This window comes from Colius striatus, chromosome 16 (assembly GCF_028858725.1).
Source record: "Colius striatus isolate bColStr4 chromosome 16, bColStr4.1.hap1, whole genome shotgun sequence".
Classification (NCBI taxonomy): domain Eukaryota; kingdom Metazoa; phylum Chordata; class Aves; order Coliiformes; family Coliidae; genus Colius; species Colius striatus.
Window position 1 is genome coordinate 3,892,517 of NC_084774.1, and position 13,052 is coordinate 3,905,568.

Genomic DNA, 13,052 nt, shown 5'->3' on the forward strand with positions numbered 1-13,052 from the left:
CCCATCCTGCCCCCTCCATCCCCACATGGTGTGGGGCAGGACATGACAAGCCAGAAGGAAGAAAAGCAAGATCAGATCTGCTTTGTTGGGTGCTGTCTGCAGCCCTCACAGTCCCATCAAGCCCTGGTGAAGTCCTGCTCCTCCCCATACTGCCTGAGTGTGGGATATGCTCCTGTGGCAGCAGCAGCAGGGCAGGGATTGTCCCCTGTGCTGGGCCCTGGGGAGGCTGCAGCTCCAGGGCTGTGCTCAGTGCTGGGCTCCTCACTCACTGCCACAGGGACACTGAGGGGCTGCAGCGTGGCCAGAGCCGGGCACAGAGCTGGGGAAGGGGCTGGAGCACAAGGGTGCTGGGGAGGGGCTGAGGGAATGGGGGTGCTGAGCCTGGAGAAGAGGAGGCTGAGGGCAGACAGGAGCCCTCTCTGACACTCCCTGGCAGGAGGCTGCAGGGAGCTGGGGGTCAGTCTGCCCCACAGCCACCATCACTGGGTGCACCAGAGCTCCAGGGTTCTCTGCTCAATGAAAGAGAGACAAAAGGTGTCAGCGAGCCTGGGGACAGCTGTGAAGCCATATGGGGAAGGCAGTTATTCAACCCCAACCTCCTCTAATGGGCCACTGATGAAGGTAGTACCTCTCCTGAGCCTGGTTTCCCCTCCTCTGCAGCCTGGGCCTCCACCAAACCTCTCACTGACCTGGGCCCCTGTTCCAGAATGAAAATAGCAGCAGCCCGCAGAGCCCAAGTAAACAGATGTGCTGCTGTGAGAGGAAAATGCATCTTTATAAGGTTAATTAGGCCCATTTAGGAGACAGACAGACATTTTCTTGTTGCTAAATTGCTCAAAAAGCTCAGGCAAACAGCATTAACATGTCTCCTGGGTTTGGTTTATAACGCTGATTGTGTTACCAGCTCATTTACATGTACAATGATTATGAATATATTAACTGTACTCAGCAGAAGGCCAAATTACAAGGCGCTGATATTCATCAGCTATTCTTTGGAGCTTTAAACCAGCTTGAAATTCACAGGTTTCTTTCCCAGTGACTGATGGAGGCAGGAGGGAAACAGCCTGGGCTTGATCGTTGTGCTCAGCACAACCTGGCCTGTCAATACCCCTATAGCTGGGAGCAGGAGGCAGGAGGGGAGCGAGGCTGCCTGAGCCAAAGGGCCATGGCATGTGCCTGAACCCAGACTATTGCTATTGAGCAGCTACATTTACAAACAAAGGAGCTGCTAGCTCCCAGCAGGACTGGTGGGCTGTTATCACAGTGCTGATTAAATTCTCCTCTGCAGCCAATGCAGAGGAGGAGTGTCATCGGTGGGGAGATGTGTGTGATCCAGTGCTTAACCCCAGCGCTGCTGTCTGCTGGTTCATTCAGCACAAGTGAAGGGCTGCCCAGCCTGGCCATGTGCTGAAAATCAGCACAGAAAACCTCAGCAGGAAGATGTGCAGACTGGTCACATCCTCCTACCCTGTCTCTGGCTCTCTGGGTGTTCCCAGGATGCTGCTCTGGGGATCCATGCTGGCAGAGCCCATGCAGTACCATCACGTGTGGGAGAAGGGAGATGCCATGGCACAGCCTGTGCATGGTCCTGGTGCTGCATGGTGCCTTCCCCTCTGTCCCTGCAGGGCACCTCTGAGCCTGCAGCACCCACCTTGAGCTCTCTGCTGGCAGTCCTGCTGCTTGCTCGTGGTGTCAGCACAGGAGGTACCTGCCATGGGCATGGGCACCACAGGCCTATCTTGATGAAGCCAGCCTTGAGCACATCCCCTTGCCAGCACTGGTCAGGCCATAAGCTGACCCTTGGTGTCAGACATCCACCCTGCTGCCTCTCTCAAGCTTGCCCTGCAGGCTCCAGGGGCCTCTCCTGGTGACACTTGGGATTCCTTCCAGTGAAGGGCCTGAGGGGACATGCCTCATGGGGGGAATCACTGACAAGTGCTGATGGGCAGCAGTGTTGATGGAGGAACATGGCTGATGATGGGGAGACATGGGCAAGTGGAGGACACTAGTGATGGACGGGACATGGCTGACAGGAGGAGACACCAGTGACAATGTGACGTGTGGACAGCACTGGCAGAAGGGATACAGCTGACAGGAGGGACACCACTGGTGAGCAGCACAAGCTGAGAGGGAAGACATGGTGAATGGGGGGAAACATGGCTGATGTGGGGGTCATCACAGAAGGTCTGTGGGCAGTAGGTGGAGAGAGGTTCTGCTCCCCCTCCACTCTGCCCTTGTGAGACCACATCTGGAATGTTGTGTCCAGTTCTGGGCCCCTCAGTTCCAGAAGGACAGGGAGCTGCTGGAGAGACTTCAGCACAGTGCCACAGAGATGATGGAGTGGGCATCTCCCTTGTGATGAAAGGCTGAGGGAGCTGGGGATCTGTAGCTTGGAGAAGAGGAGACTGAGAGGTGACCTCGTTCATGTCTCAGTGCCACAGGAACATCTTTAGGGCTGCAGAAAGTCCCTGTGTGACCCTGAGGCTGCTCTGTGCTCCCCATGCACCCCAGCAGCAGGAGCTGTGGGGACTCTGCATGGGCTGTGCCTGTGCTCTGGGCTCTGGCTCTGCAAGATGTGCCCCAGGTAGGAGCTGCAGGGCGCTGGGTCAGTGCACCCTGTGTTGAGGTCTGTGTTGTCCACTCAGCTGCCCCAAACCTACTCCAAGGAGCAGTGAGCAGGTCAGGTGGAGTTTGGTGTGCCCTGGTGAGACCACATCTGGAATGTTGTGTCCAGTTCTGGGTCCCTCAGTTCCAGAAGGACAGGGAGCTGCTGGAGAGTTCAGTGCAGGACCACAGAGATGTTGGAGTGGAGCATCTCCCTTCTGATGAAAGGCTGAGGGAGCTGGGGCTCTGGAGCTTGGAGGAGCCTGAGGGGTGACCTTATTCATGGTTACAGACACATACAGGGTGGGTGTGAGAAGGCTGGAGCCAGGCTGTGCTCAGGGATGGGCAGTGAAGGGACAATGAGCTGGAACAAAAGAGGTTCCAAAGAAGCACAGGGAAGGATTTGTTCCCTGTTGAGGTGAGGGAGCCCTGGCAGGGGCTGCCCAGATGGGTGTGGAGGCTCCTTCTCTGCAGCCATTCCAACCCAGCTGGATGGGTTCCTGTGTGCCCTGCTTTAGGCGGTGCTGCTCTGGCAGGGGATTGCACTGGATGAGCTTTGCAGGTCCCTCCCAGCCCGTGAGATCCTGTGATGCTGTGACAGGGACACAGGGCTGACAGGGAGCCGGGACTGACAGGGCAAAGGCGCTGACAGGGACACTGCGCTGACAGGGACAGGCCGCCCGCTGCGGGAGCCGCCGAGGCCGTGCCCGTGCGCCGCAGCGCGCCCAGCGCAGCCCGTCCTGCCGTGCCGCGGGGCGGCCGTGCCCGCTGCCCTCCCCGCCGTGAGGGCGGGCCGCCGTCCCCGCCGTCCCCGCCGTCCCCGCCCCCGGCTCCGCGCCGCTTTGAAGCGGGCTCGGCGGCCGCCCGCCCGCCCAGAGCCGCCGGCGCCGCGCCATGGTGCTGCCGGAGGAGCAGGCCCGGCTGTTCCGGCCGCGGCCCGAGCTGCTGCCGGCGGCACACGTCCCCTCGCTGGCCCACTACCAGCGGCTCTACCAGCGCTCCGTGGAGGAGCCGCACGGTGAGCGCCGGCGGGGCCCGCTCCGGCCCGAGGCCCGCGGCGGGGCGGGGGCGGCCGGGGCCCGGCGGCGGGGCGGGGGCGAGGGCGAGGCGGCGGGGCCGCGGGAGCCCACGGTGGGTTGCGGGAGCCGGGGGGCTGCCCCTCGTGTTGTCTCCCCGTGCCCGGGTCACGAGCTCCGGCCGTTGCCTCCGCAGAGTTTTGGGGTGACATCGCTAAAGAGTTTTACTGGAAGAGCCAGCACACGGGGCCCTTCCTGAAGTACAACTTCGATGTGACGAAAGGGAAGATCTTCATTGAGTGGATGAAAGGGGCGACCACCAACATCTGCTACAACCTCCTGGACAGAAATGTCAACGAGAAGAAACTCGGGGACAAAATCGCTTTTTACTGGTAAATTTCTGGTGTTACGGTGGTGTGGAAGGTGTGTAAATGTCATGGCTGAAGTGTCCATGCAGCCCTGGTTTCTGCTGAGGTGAATTAAAACCTGGGAGGCTTTAACCCTTCCCTCGGTAGAGCAGGTGCTTGCTCTGTGTGTGTGTGTATGAGGAGAGCTGTGCTTTTCTGCCCATCCTGGATGCACTGAAGCAGCCCAGCAGAGCCCTGGGGAGCTCCTGACTTGCAGCTCTGCCTTTGCAGCGGTACCCACTAAAGGCTCCGAGCAGTCAGACAGCACTGTGGCAGATGCCACAATTCCCCAGTGGAGCAGGCAGAGGCGTGGGCTGAGGAACAGCTATCATCCAACAGCCAAAAGATAGGAAACACCACATCTCCCACCTTCATGCTTGGTGGGTCTGGCAAGTTTCCACTCCTGTGTCAGAAAAGTTTTCCTGAAACCTGAGCTTATCTGTGCACTTGAACATGTAGCACTGCCTGTTGCTTTCAGAAAGGCTGACTTTCTGCCTTTCTGCCTTTTACTCTTGGGAGGAAAAGTTACCTTACAGCCCTGTCTGAAGTATATTTGTGGTTTATTTTTAGCAGGGGAGTTCCTAGTTTCAATAGCCACGTGAAACTTGAGATTTTCATATTGGTACAAAATAGGTTTCCCTGTTGATGTCTGAGATCCAGAACTAATACTCCCCTGCTGAACTGGCTCGGTTGGCACCACAGCTGTGCCCCCAAACTGAGAAGAGTGTCTTCCCAGCCATGCATTTTGCTGTTGCCCTTGACCTGTCATGCATTTCCATGGCATTGGTGTGACTGTGTGAGGCAGCACAGAAGCACAAGTAAATGTACCACTTGTTAGGGATGCAATAACTGTGTGGGTTATGGTGAATCCCCTCAGCAGAGCAGCTGGAGTCTTACTGTCGTGGCAATAAAAATGCCAGATGCTCTAATGATGAGCAACTGTGCTGCTCTTAAGTGGGTTTGTGCAGCTGAACCCCAGTCACCCAGAGTAAAAGTGATGAGGAAGGAGCATGTTTATACCAGGGGGGTTCTGGCTGCAACTGTAAGATGAGGTTCATGGCGGGGTTTCTGCAGCTTTAGTGAAAGAATTACACATGCTGCCTAGCAAATAATCGTATTGATAAGCCATGGGTGAAATGTTTACTTCCCTGATAGTTAAATACATCCTCTGAGTCGCTTGGGTGTAAAGTGACTTCTGCATCTTCTGCATGAAAACTCCTTTGTAAGCTCACCCAGGTAACAGTGTGCCAGCAAACAAAGCCATTTGGCAGGCCAGCGCTGGCAGCTGCCCTGGGGTTTGCTCAGGGAGTGGGTGCAGTGTTTTTCTTGCCCATGAATCTTTGGGTGACAGCTAGGGAGTGGCCTACAGCCTTCATTTGGTCTTGATGAAGATTCTTCTTGCAAGTTATTCTGAGTAGCCTTTGTGGGGCTATTTGTGATGCTGACCAAGGCTTGGTGTGGATATTAAAGCAGTGAGAGCCTGAGGAGTTGTGTTAGAAGTGATGAAGAATAAGATCTCCCTTCCTCCTTAACAGGCAGTTTTCCCTGACTACTTTGGGATAAATTCTCCTAACCTGGTTTGCCACAAGTGACCCAGCCCTGGAGCTGTGGGAGGGATGGAAGATGCACCCTGGGTGTGGGGTGTGCGGTGCTGACCTGCAAGCCTGGGACACAGAGCTCCTGAGGAAACAGGGCTAAGGGTTATGGCTTGTAAATTTACTCTTCTGGGAGTGTGCACGTGCCTCTGGACATGCTCTTCCTCAGTGGCAAAGTGTAATTGCTGTTGTCTTGTCCATTCCCATTTGTGTTTGACACTACTTGATGAGCCCACTTTCCTGATACGCTATTTCAGTTTTGGATGAAAGGTCAGAATAGAAATGAGAGCCTCTAAAAGGCAAAGAGGTTTCCTGGGGAAAAAAAACCCACTTGGATTATTCTTTTTTTAAGAGTAATTTGGCCACCTGCTTCCAAAAAGTCTCTGGCCTGCTAGATGGGAAGGAAAGCTGAGCTTATACTGAGGTATCGGTGGCTGCCCAGCTCTGTGAGAGCTTTGAAAAGATACAAGACTCTGGTCTTTGCTTTCAGAGAGGAGAAGTGAGGGGAAAAGGTGAATAATGTTTTGAGGCACTGCTGAGTGTGCCCAGGAGGAGATGTGTCCTGCCAAAACTCAGAGCTGCTGTACACTGCCGACTGGCTCTGTCGAGTTGTGTGTGGATAGGATGAACAGCACTACCAGCAATCTAGGGCTGCCCAAATTGGCTCCACTCAGAGGGTCTAATCCCAAGCCACATGGAATTGCTCTTTCAGCACAAAGGGCAGTACATGAGATTGCTGCACACTGCAGAACTCGTGCATAGGTGATGTTTGCTGTCGTGGTATTGTCCTCTTGCTGCTGTTTGGACTCTTGAGATCAAAACCAATCACCCTGAGTCTGTAGGAAACACTTGCATTTGCCCTGTTGCCCCTTTCACTGGGCCATCTCCTGCTGCTCTTGAACGTTACAACTATTTCTGCTTCTGCTGCTTTTGATTCCTCTTTCTCTGGTATTGCTGCTGTGGCCTAAAAAGGAACAGAAGCTCCAGGAAACGTTTCTGATAAAGCCTCACTCTCTGAAGTGACATCTCTTTTGTAACTGTGTGGAAATGCTGAAGTCAGTAACAGTGCTTACTGTGCAGGTAGATACTGATGATGGCTTGCAGGCAAAATGCACTGGACAAAGTAGCTGGGACACTGAGGGCACTTGCAGAGGACTTGAATGAGTGCTGAGGACTTCATCTGTGGTGGGTTGCTAATTAGAGCAGGAGCACAGCATGCCTTTACCCTGCTGTAGGCATACCTGTGCTGCATGAACCCTTACTTCTGTGGTCAAGTGCCTGTTCATAATCTCATATAACAATCAGCTTGTGAAGGTAAAAATATAACCAGGTGGGAATTCAAAAAGAACCTCACCTGTTACAGAACTGTCTCATTAGATCCAGACTGTGAAGGGACCTAGGTGAAGCCTGTGCTCTGTGTGACCTGTGCATAGCTGAAGCATGAAGTTCTTGCCTTCACTTCTCAAACCAGTCACCCCAGCTGCAGTACTGGTGGTATTGATGGGACCAGGGGGCAGAGGCAGAGCTTTGCATACTCCCTGTAACCCAGGTGTTGGGGTTTGGCAGGGTGCTGCTGGTTCTGCCATGTTTGGGAGAGTGCATCAGTTCTCTGCTTTCTTATGCTTGCACATGAAATAACACATCTGGAAAGGAGAAACAAAGAGGGTAAAGGCTGCCAGGGCAGCCTTTGTTTAAACAAAAGGATTAGCTGCCCATGGTTCCCACTCTGGGCCTAGAACAAACATGATGTGCAAAGATAAAATGGAGAAGGTGGTGGTTGGGGTGTTTTTGTCCTTTTCCACACATTAATAAAGGATTTAGGGGCTTGTAGCTGTGAAGCTTCTTTCACTAAACCCTTCTGTAAGGAAAAACCCCAAGAACTATACAACATGCTTAAAAAGAGAAAAAACCAAACCAAAACCAACAGCCCCCCCAACAACAACAAAACAAAAAGGTTCAAACATTGGTTTGGTCTGAATGTGCTGCTGGGACTGAATGGGACAGGTCCCCAGCTGCTGGTTCCTGAGGCTCCTCTGGGTGCATCCCAAGCTGGTGGCTGTTCCTCACCATGAAGGGCTTCATTCTGGGAGGGCCCAGAGTCCAGAATGAAGCCAGGTGAAGCTGCTATGCTTCGGTTACATTTCTGCTGTAGAGGTCTGGACCTCTTCTGTTTGAAGAAGAAACCTTGCCTTCAAGTGCCAAGAGCAAAGTGCTTGGCCTCTGTGCTCCAGATCAGCTCTGGGGTTTGGTTTTCTTTTTAGATGCCTTCACAGGTATCAGTGTTCCATTAGTGTCAGATGCTGTGCCTGAGGATGCTGCCTGTTAACATCCAGACTTTCAGAAGGGCTTAATTGTAGCCAGCTTCTGCAGGATGCACTCAGCTCTGCTACTCGCACTGCCCTTAGGACTCTGCAGGGTCCTGTGCCAAACCTACTCCTCCTTTCTTTTGTAACTTCCTGGATGACTTATCATGCTTCCAGTGAAGCATTTCAGCACTGTTCTGGCAGTGAAAGCACGTCCCTAAATCACCCAGTTTGTTTAAAGAAGGCAAATGCACCACTGGGAAGGCTGCTTTTACTGATTAAACTGTCAGAGGCGTGTGCCTGCAGGCTGCTGGGAGCAGGCAGAGCTCTGCTACAGGTCCTGCTAAAGAGATGTGCCCAATGCTGCTCTTCCCCTGGGACTGCTGGGGAGGGGTTACTTCCACAGGGGAATCTGAGTGGACCCTACAGCGGGGAGAAGCATTACAGAAAAGTTTCCATAGCTCTGGTTTATGCCTACAGGCTCAGCACAGCTCCTTCCTCTCATGGGGTTCTCCATGGGAAGAGAGATGACCCTGGCCCCTCCTTCCCCCAAGCCCTGCTAATCAGACAGGCTTTCTGGGGTGCATCCTCAGCAATCCCTGTCATGTCCCCATTGCATGTGCTGAGAGTGCAGTGATAAACTGGTGATCTGGGAAGCTTGTTTTGGAAGCAAGGCTGGATAGTACAATGCTGTGCTTCTGGAGATGAGGCAGATAAGGTGCACATAGAGCAGGTAATAAAATACATTGAATGTACTTGTGGTTTGTTAAGCTATAGATCTTGAACCTTCCTTCAAGGGGCAATGATTGTTGTAGTTCATCACAGAAAGTGTAGCTGTCTTCTGAGTTGCTTCATACAGACCTATCATAGAATTGTGTTGGTTAGAAAAGCCTTTGAAGCTGCTGCAGTCCCAGCCCTCCCCTCACCCTGCCCAGCCCACCACTAACCCCTGGCCCTCAGCACCTCAGCTCCACGGCTTTGGGATCCCTCCAGGGCTGGGCACTCCCCCAGCTCCCTGGGCAGCCTGGCACAGGGGCTGACACCCCTCTCAGGGACACAGTTCTGCCTCAGCTCCAATCTCAACCTCCCCTGGGGCAACTTGAGGCTGTTTCCTCTTGTCCTATCGCTTGTTATTTGGGAGAAAAGACCGACTCCCAGCTCACTGCAGCCTCCTGTCAGGGAGTGTCAGAGGGCTCCTGTCTGCCCTCAGCCTCCTCTTCTCCAGGCTCAACACCCCCATTCCCTCAGCCCCTCCCCAGCCCCTTGTGCTCCAGCCCCTTCCCCAGCTCTGTGCCCAGCTCTGGCCACGCTGCAGCCCCTCAGTGTCCCTGTGGCAGTGAGTGAGGGGCCCAGCACTGAACACAGTACTCAAGGTATATCTTAAGATATTGGCCTATACCCCATCCAAAGCTGCCTTACTCTGTGGTTCTGGGTGTGTGGTTGCACAATAGCTACCTGGGGGAGTAGTGAGGGGTGTGCATGCACAGACAATAGCTCCTGGATTTTCTCACATCTATGAAACTTGTCTCTTGTTACTCTGGCAGATATTACAGGCTCTGGGATTTGTTTTAAGAGTAGTTGCTCACTGTTGGGAGTGGCAGTGTGGTTGTGCAATGCTGGCATATGGTGACTATTGACAGGAGGGTGAAACTTGGGGTGAATAAATGGAGTTCATGGTCAGAGGGGCTGGTGAACTCCTGTAGGGATTCAGGATGGGAGATCAGAGCCTTCAGTTTGCTCATGGGACTGGAAAACCTGGTTTATTTTGATTTTAATCATGTGAATGCCTTGTGTGTTCTCCCCAGCACCCTGGTGTGAGTGGAGCAGCAGTGGACAAGGACTCAGGCTTGGTGTGGATGAGACTCGCTCCAAGTAGTGGCATAGGACACGGGGAAATGGGCTCAAGTTGTGCCAGGGGAGGTTTAGATTGGACATTAAGAAGAACTTTTCACAGAAAGGGTTATTAACCATGGGAGGTGGTGGAGTTACCATCCCTGGAGATATTTAAAGGACACATAGCTGAGGTGCTGAGGGCCATGGGTTAGTGGTAGGCTTGGCAAGTGTGAGGGGAGGGCTTGGACTTGATAATCTCAAAGGTCTTTCCCAACTGCAATGATTCTATGAGTTACAGAGGCCAAAGTGTTGAGGCTTTGCCAGAAGAGGTGTGAGTGGGTGCTTGTTCCCAGCATGGCATTTTTGCTGTGGGTAGTTGCATTAGTTGTGCCTGATGGGCTTTCTGTGTTCAGAGCTGTTAAACTCTAGAACTGCTTGCCAGTCCTTTGACAAGAGCTCTTGGCTCTCAGCAGCACGATGAGCTTCCCTTTTCCTCCCGTGCCCAGCCCTGTGTCAGAGCTGCTGTGCAGGGCTGGAGCAGGGCTGCACTTCTGTTTGCATTTCTACACGTTGCTGGCAGTCAGTGTTGAAATCTGGTGTGATACAAAACCACAAGCCCTGACAGTTCTCTGTAAGCTCCAAGCCTCTCATTTTCCCAGATGTCACCTCCCTTCTTTAGGGGAATTCCTCAAGGAAATCCATGGCCTTCCTGGTTGCCTTTCACACCTGAGTTCTGAGGAAAAGCACATTTTACATTCCTGTTACCACTCACCATCTTCTGAGATATATTCCTTGTGTAGAATGAGATGACAGTTGAGCAGGTGAAAGCTGACCATTCCCTGTAGGTGTATCTGAGGCATGAGGTTGACATGACCACCAAAAATCTGGTTAGAAGTTTGTTTTCCTATCATGGCCCTGAGGGGTATTGTTTGAGCCTCTGTTGGTCTCACTGTTGCTAAAGGTGTGGAAAATCTGGCAGTATGCTCCATCCAGAGATCCAGGGTTTCTCCAAATGAGGTGTTTCCCAGCTGCAGACAGCTTTTTGACCATTTTACTTATAAAAGCTTCATCCAGAGCTTGTTTCAGGGCCCAAGTGCAAATTGTTTAAACAAGAGATCAGCAGTGTTGTGCTGGACATAAACTCTTCTCCTGTTGGGCTGTAAAAATAGTCCACACTCCTCTGAAGATATTACTTACAGTAAACACCCAGAGTATTTCCTCTCGTGTCAGACTGTGGCTTTCTTCCACAGCCTTGGCTCTCAGGGTTCATCTGTCTTATGGGGAACATCTCTGTGAGGAGGAAAGGCCTGGGGCTGTTGGGTCTGGAGAAGAGAAGGCTGAGGGGGGATCTCATTAACACAGCTATTGAAAGGTGTTTGTCAAAAGGATGTGGCAGCACTTTTTCCTGTGGTCTGAAATGACAGGACAAGGGGTAACAGGCACAAGCTGGAACACAAACAGTTCCACTGGAGCACAAGGAGAAAGTCATTTGGTGCTGAGGTGAGGGAGCCCTGGCCCAGGCTGCCCAGGGAGGATGTGGAGACTCCTTCTCAGGAGGTTTCCAAACCCACCTGGACACGTTCCTGTGCCTCCTGATGGAGGGGAACCTGCTTTAGCAGGGGGTTGGGCTGGATGAGCACTGCAGGGCCCTTCTTACCCCCACCAGTCTGGGATTGTGTGATTCACAGTGCTGTCTGACATGAGCCAAACTCTGTGACCTGCAGCAGAAGTCTTGCCTGTGAGCCGTGCTGCAACACTTCGTCATCAGTGAGTTCAAGAGAAAAAACTTCAGCTCTTTCTGCATGGTTTCAAAGTCTTAAACTTTCCTCTAAACAAAACAGCAACCAGACTGTCATCTGTGGTCTTTTTTTTTCCACTGTGTTATAAAATACTTAAAGTAAGAACATAATTAGAGTTGATGCACATCCTCTTGCCTTGATGGTTACTCAATAGGAAGCCACAGTGGAGCAGAATTCCCCTTGCAACCAGCAGCCCCCCGTCAGCACAGAGTGGCTGCTGGTCCCATCACTGGGGGGTTCTCCTGTGTGTTTGCAAGCTGCCTTATGTTGTAAAATGTGGCAAAATGATATTAAATGTCCCTTGAAGAGGGACTTGCTGACTGCTGTTGATCCTGTCTTCTCTGAAGCTGTTGCCTGTGAGTGCACTCGCTTCTGGACCTGCTGGCAGCTCCTTTAGAGATGTCTGAGCATCCCACAGGCCAGAGGAAGGGGCTTGAAGTAGATTTTAGGATGTAGCTTGGCAGGTGAGTGGGAAAACTGGAGGAAATTTTGAAAGGTCAATAAATAAAGGAGGTGATTTTGGAGCAGTGACCACCTCCAACTGGGCTCTACCCTGTAGCCATCGCTCGGGGTCTACAAAGTGAAGAGTGGTTGGGCTGCACAAGGTAAGTGTTATTTCTTTTGATGCCTCTGGTACTTGTTCAGGTTCTGAAAGGGTGCAGATAGAAGGAGTATCTGAGAGTGTATTTAATGAGAGGGAAGGACAGAAAGATTGATGTGGTTTTTCCCCTGGGACACTAGCAACCATGCAGGGTGTTGGGTGTTTTCGTTGTAGACTGTTTCCATATGGCTATTTTTAAAGGTGAATTAGAAGACATAAAGCAGATGGTGGCCCAGAGGCTCTTTAGAAATACCCTCCATTTTAGCTGTTTTGTGAAATACAGGCACTGGAATGCCTGTGATGGAGTCAGGTGGACTGGAGAGGATGGATGTTGAGGGCTGGACATGGTGTGTGATGCTCTGCAGAGCACAGGGCTCCCGCTCTAGCACGGCACAGAGCTGTTTGCCAGCCTGGCTTAGGGTTCTTCACAGCAATAGGAACCCCTTCAGCCCAGGCACAGGATCAACCTTCAGTTGAGATGGCTCAGAGAATGATTTGACACTGGAGCTTTGTTAGGCCCTACCTTTGTGTATGGGGAGCATCACGGGGTGATTGTAGTGCAGGTCTCTGTAAAATGGATTTCTGTTGCCAGGTTTACTCAACAGTGTTCTCTCAGTGCTGCCAAATATTTCTGGACATATTGGGAAAACCTTTGCACCAGCTCCTCCCAGGCCATGCTCCATCATGCTGCTCTCCTCATCCTTGTGCTGGCACAGTGGGACTGGGGCTGCTGGGACCTTATGGGCTGAGCTACCTGGTAAACCTCTTCCTCCAAAACCCCTCAGGCTCTCCCAGAACTGCCCTGGGTAGTGGCTGTGGTGAGAGCCCTGGCCCAGGCTGCCCAGGGAGGGTGTGGAGGCTCCTCAGGAGGTTTCCAAACCCACTTGGACACGT

The 13,052-nt window shown here is 52.6% G+C and overlaps 1 protein-coding gene across 2 annotated transcripts in view; it reads left to right on the forward strand.

The window, feature by feature from the left end:
* The first annotated feature begins 3,476 nt into the window (after window positions 1–3,476).
* The window catches only part of ACSS2 (acyl-CoA synthetase short chain family member 2), a 29,721-nt gene continuing 20,145 nt past the window's right edge, over window positions 3,477–13,052 (forward strand). For both annotated transcript variants that reach the window (XM_062009213.1, XM_062009214.1), the window contains exons 1-2: window positions 3,477–3,622; window positions 3,817–4,012. In XM_062009213.1, the coding sequence (XP_061865197.1) occupies window positions 3,499–3,622; window positions 3,817–4,012 (320 nt within the window). In that variant the 5' untranslated portion in view covers window positions 3,477–3,498. The remainder of the gene's footprint in view (window positions 3,623–3,816; window positions 4,013–13,052) is intronic.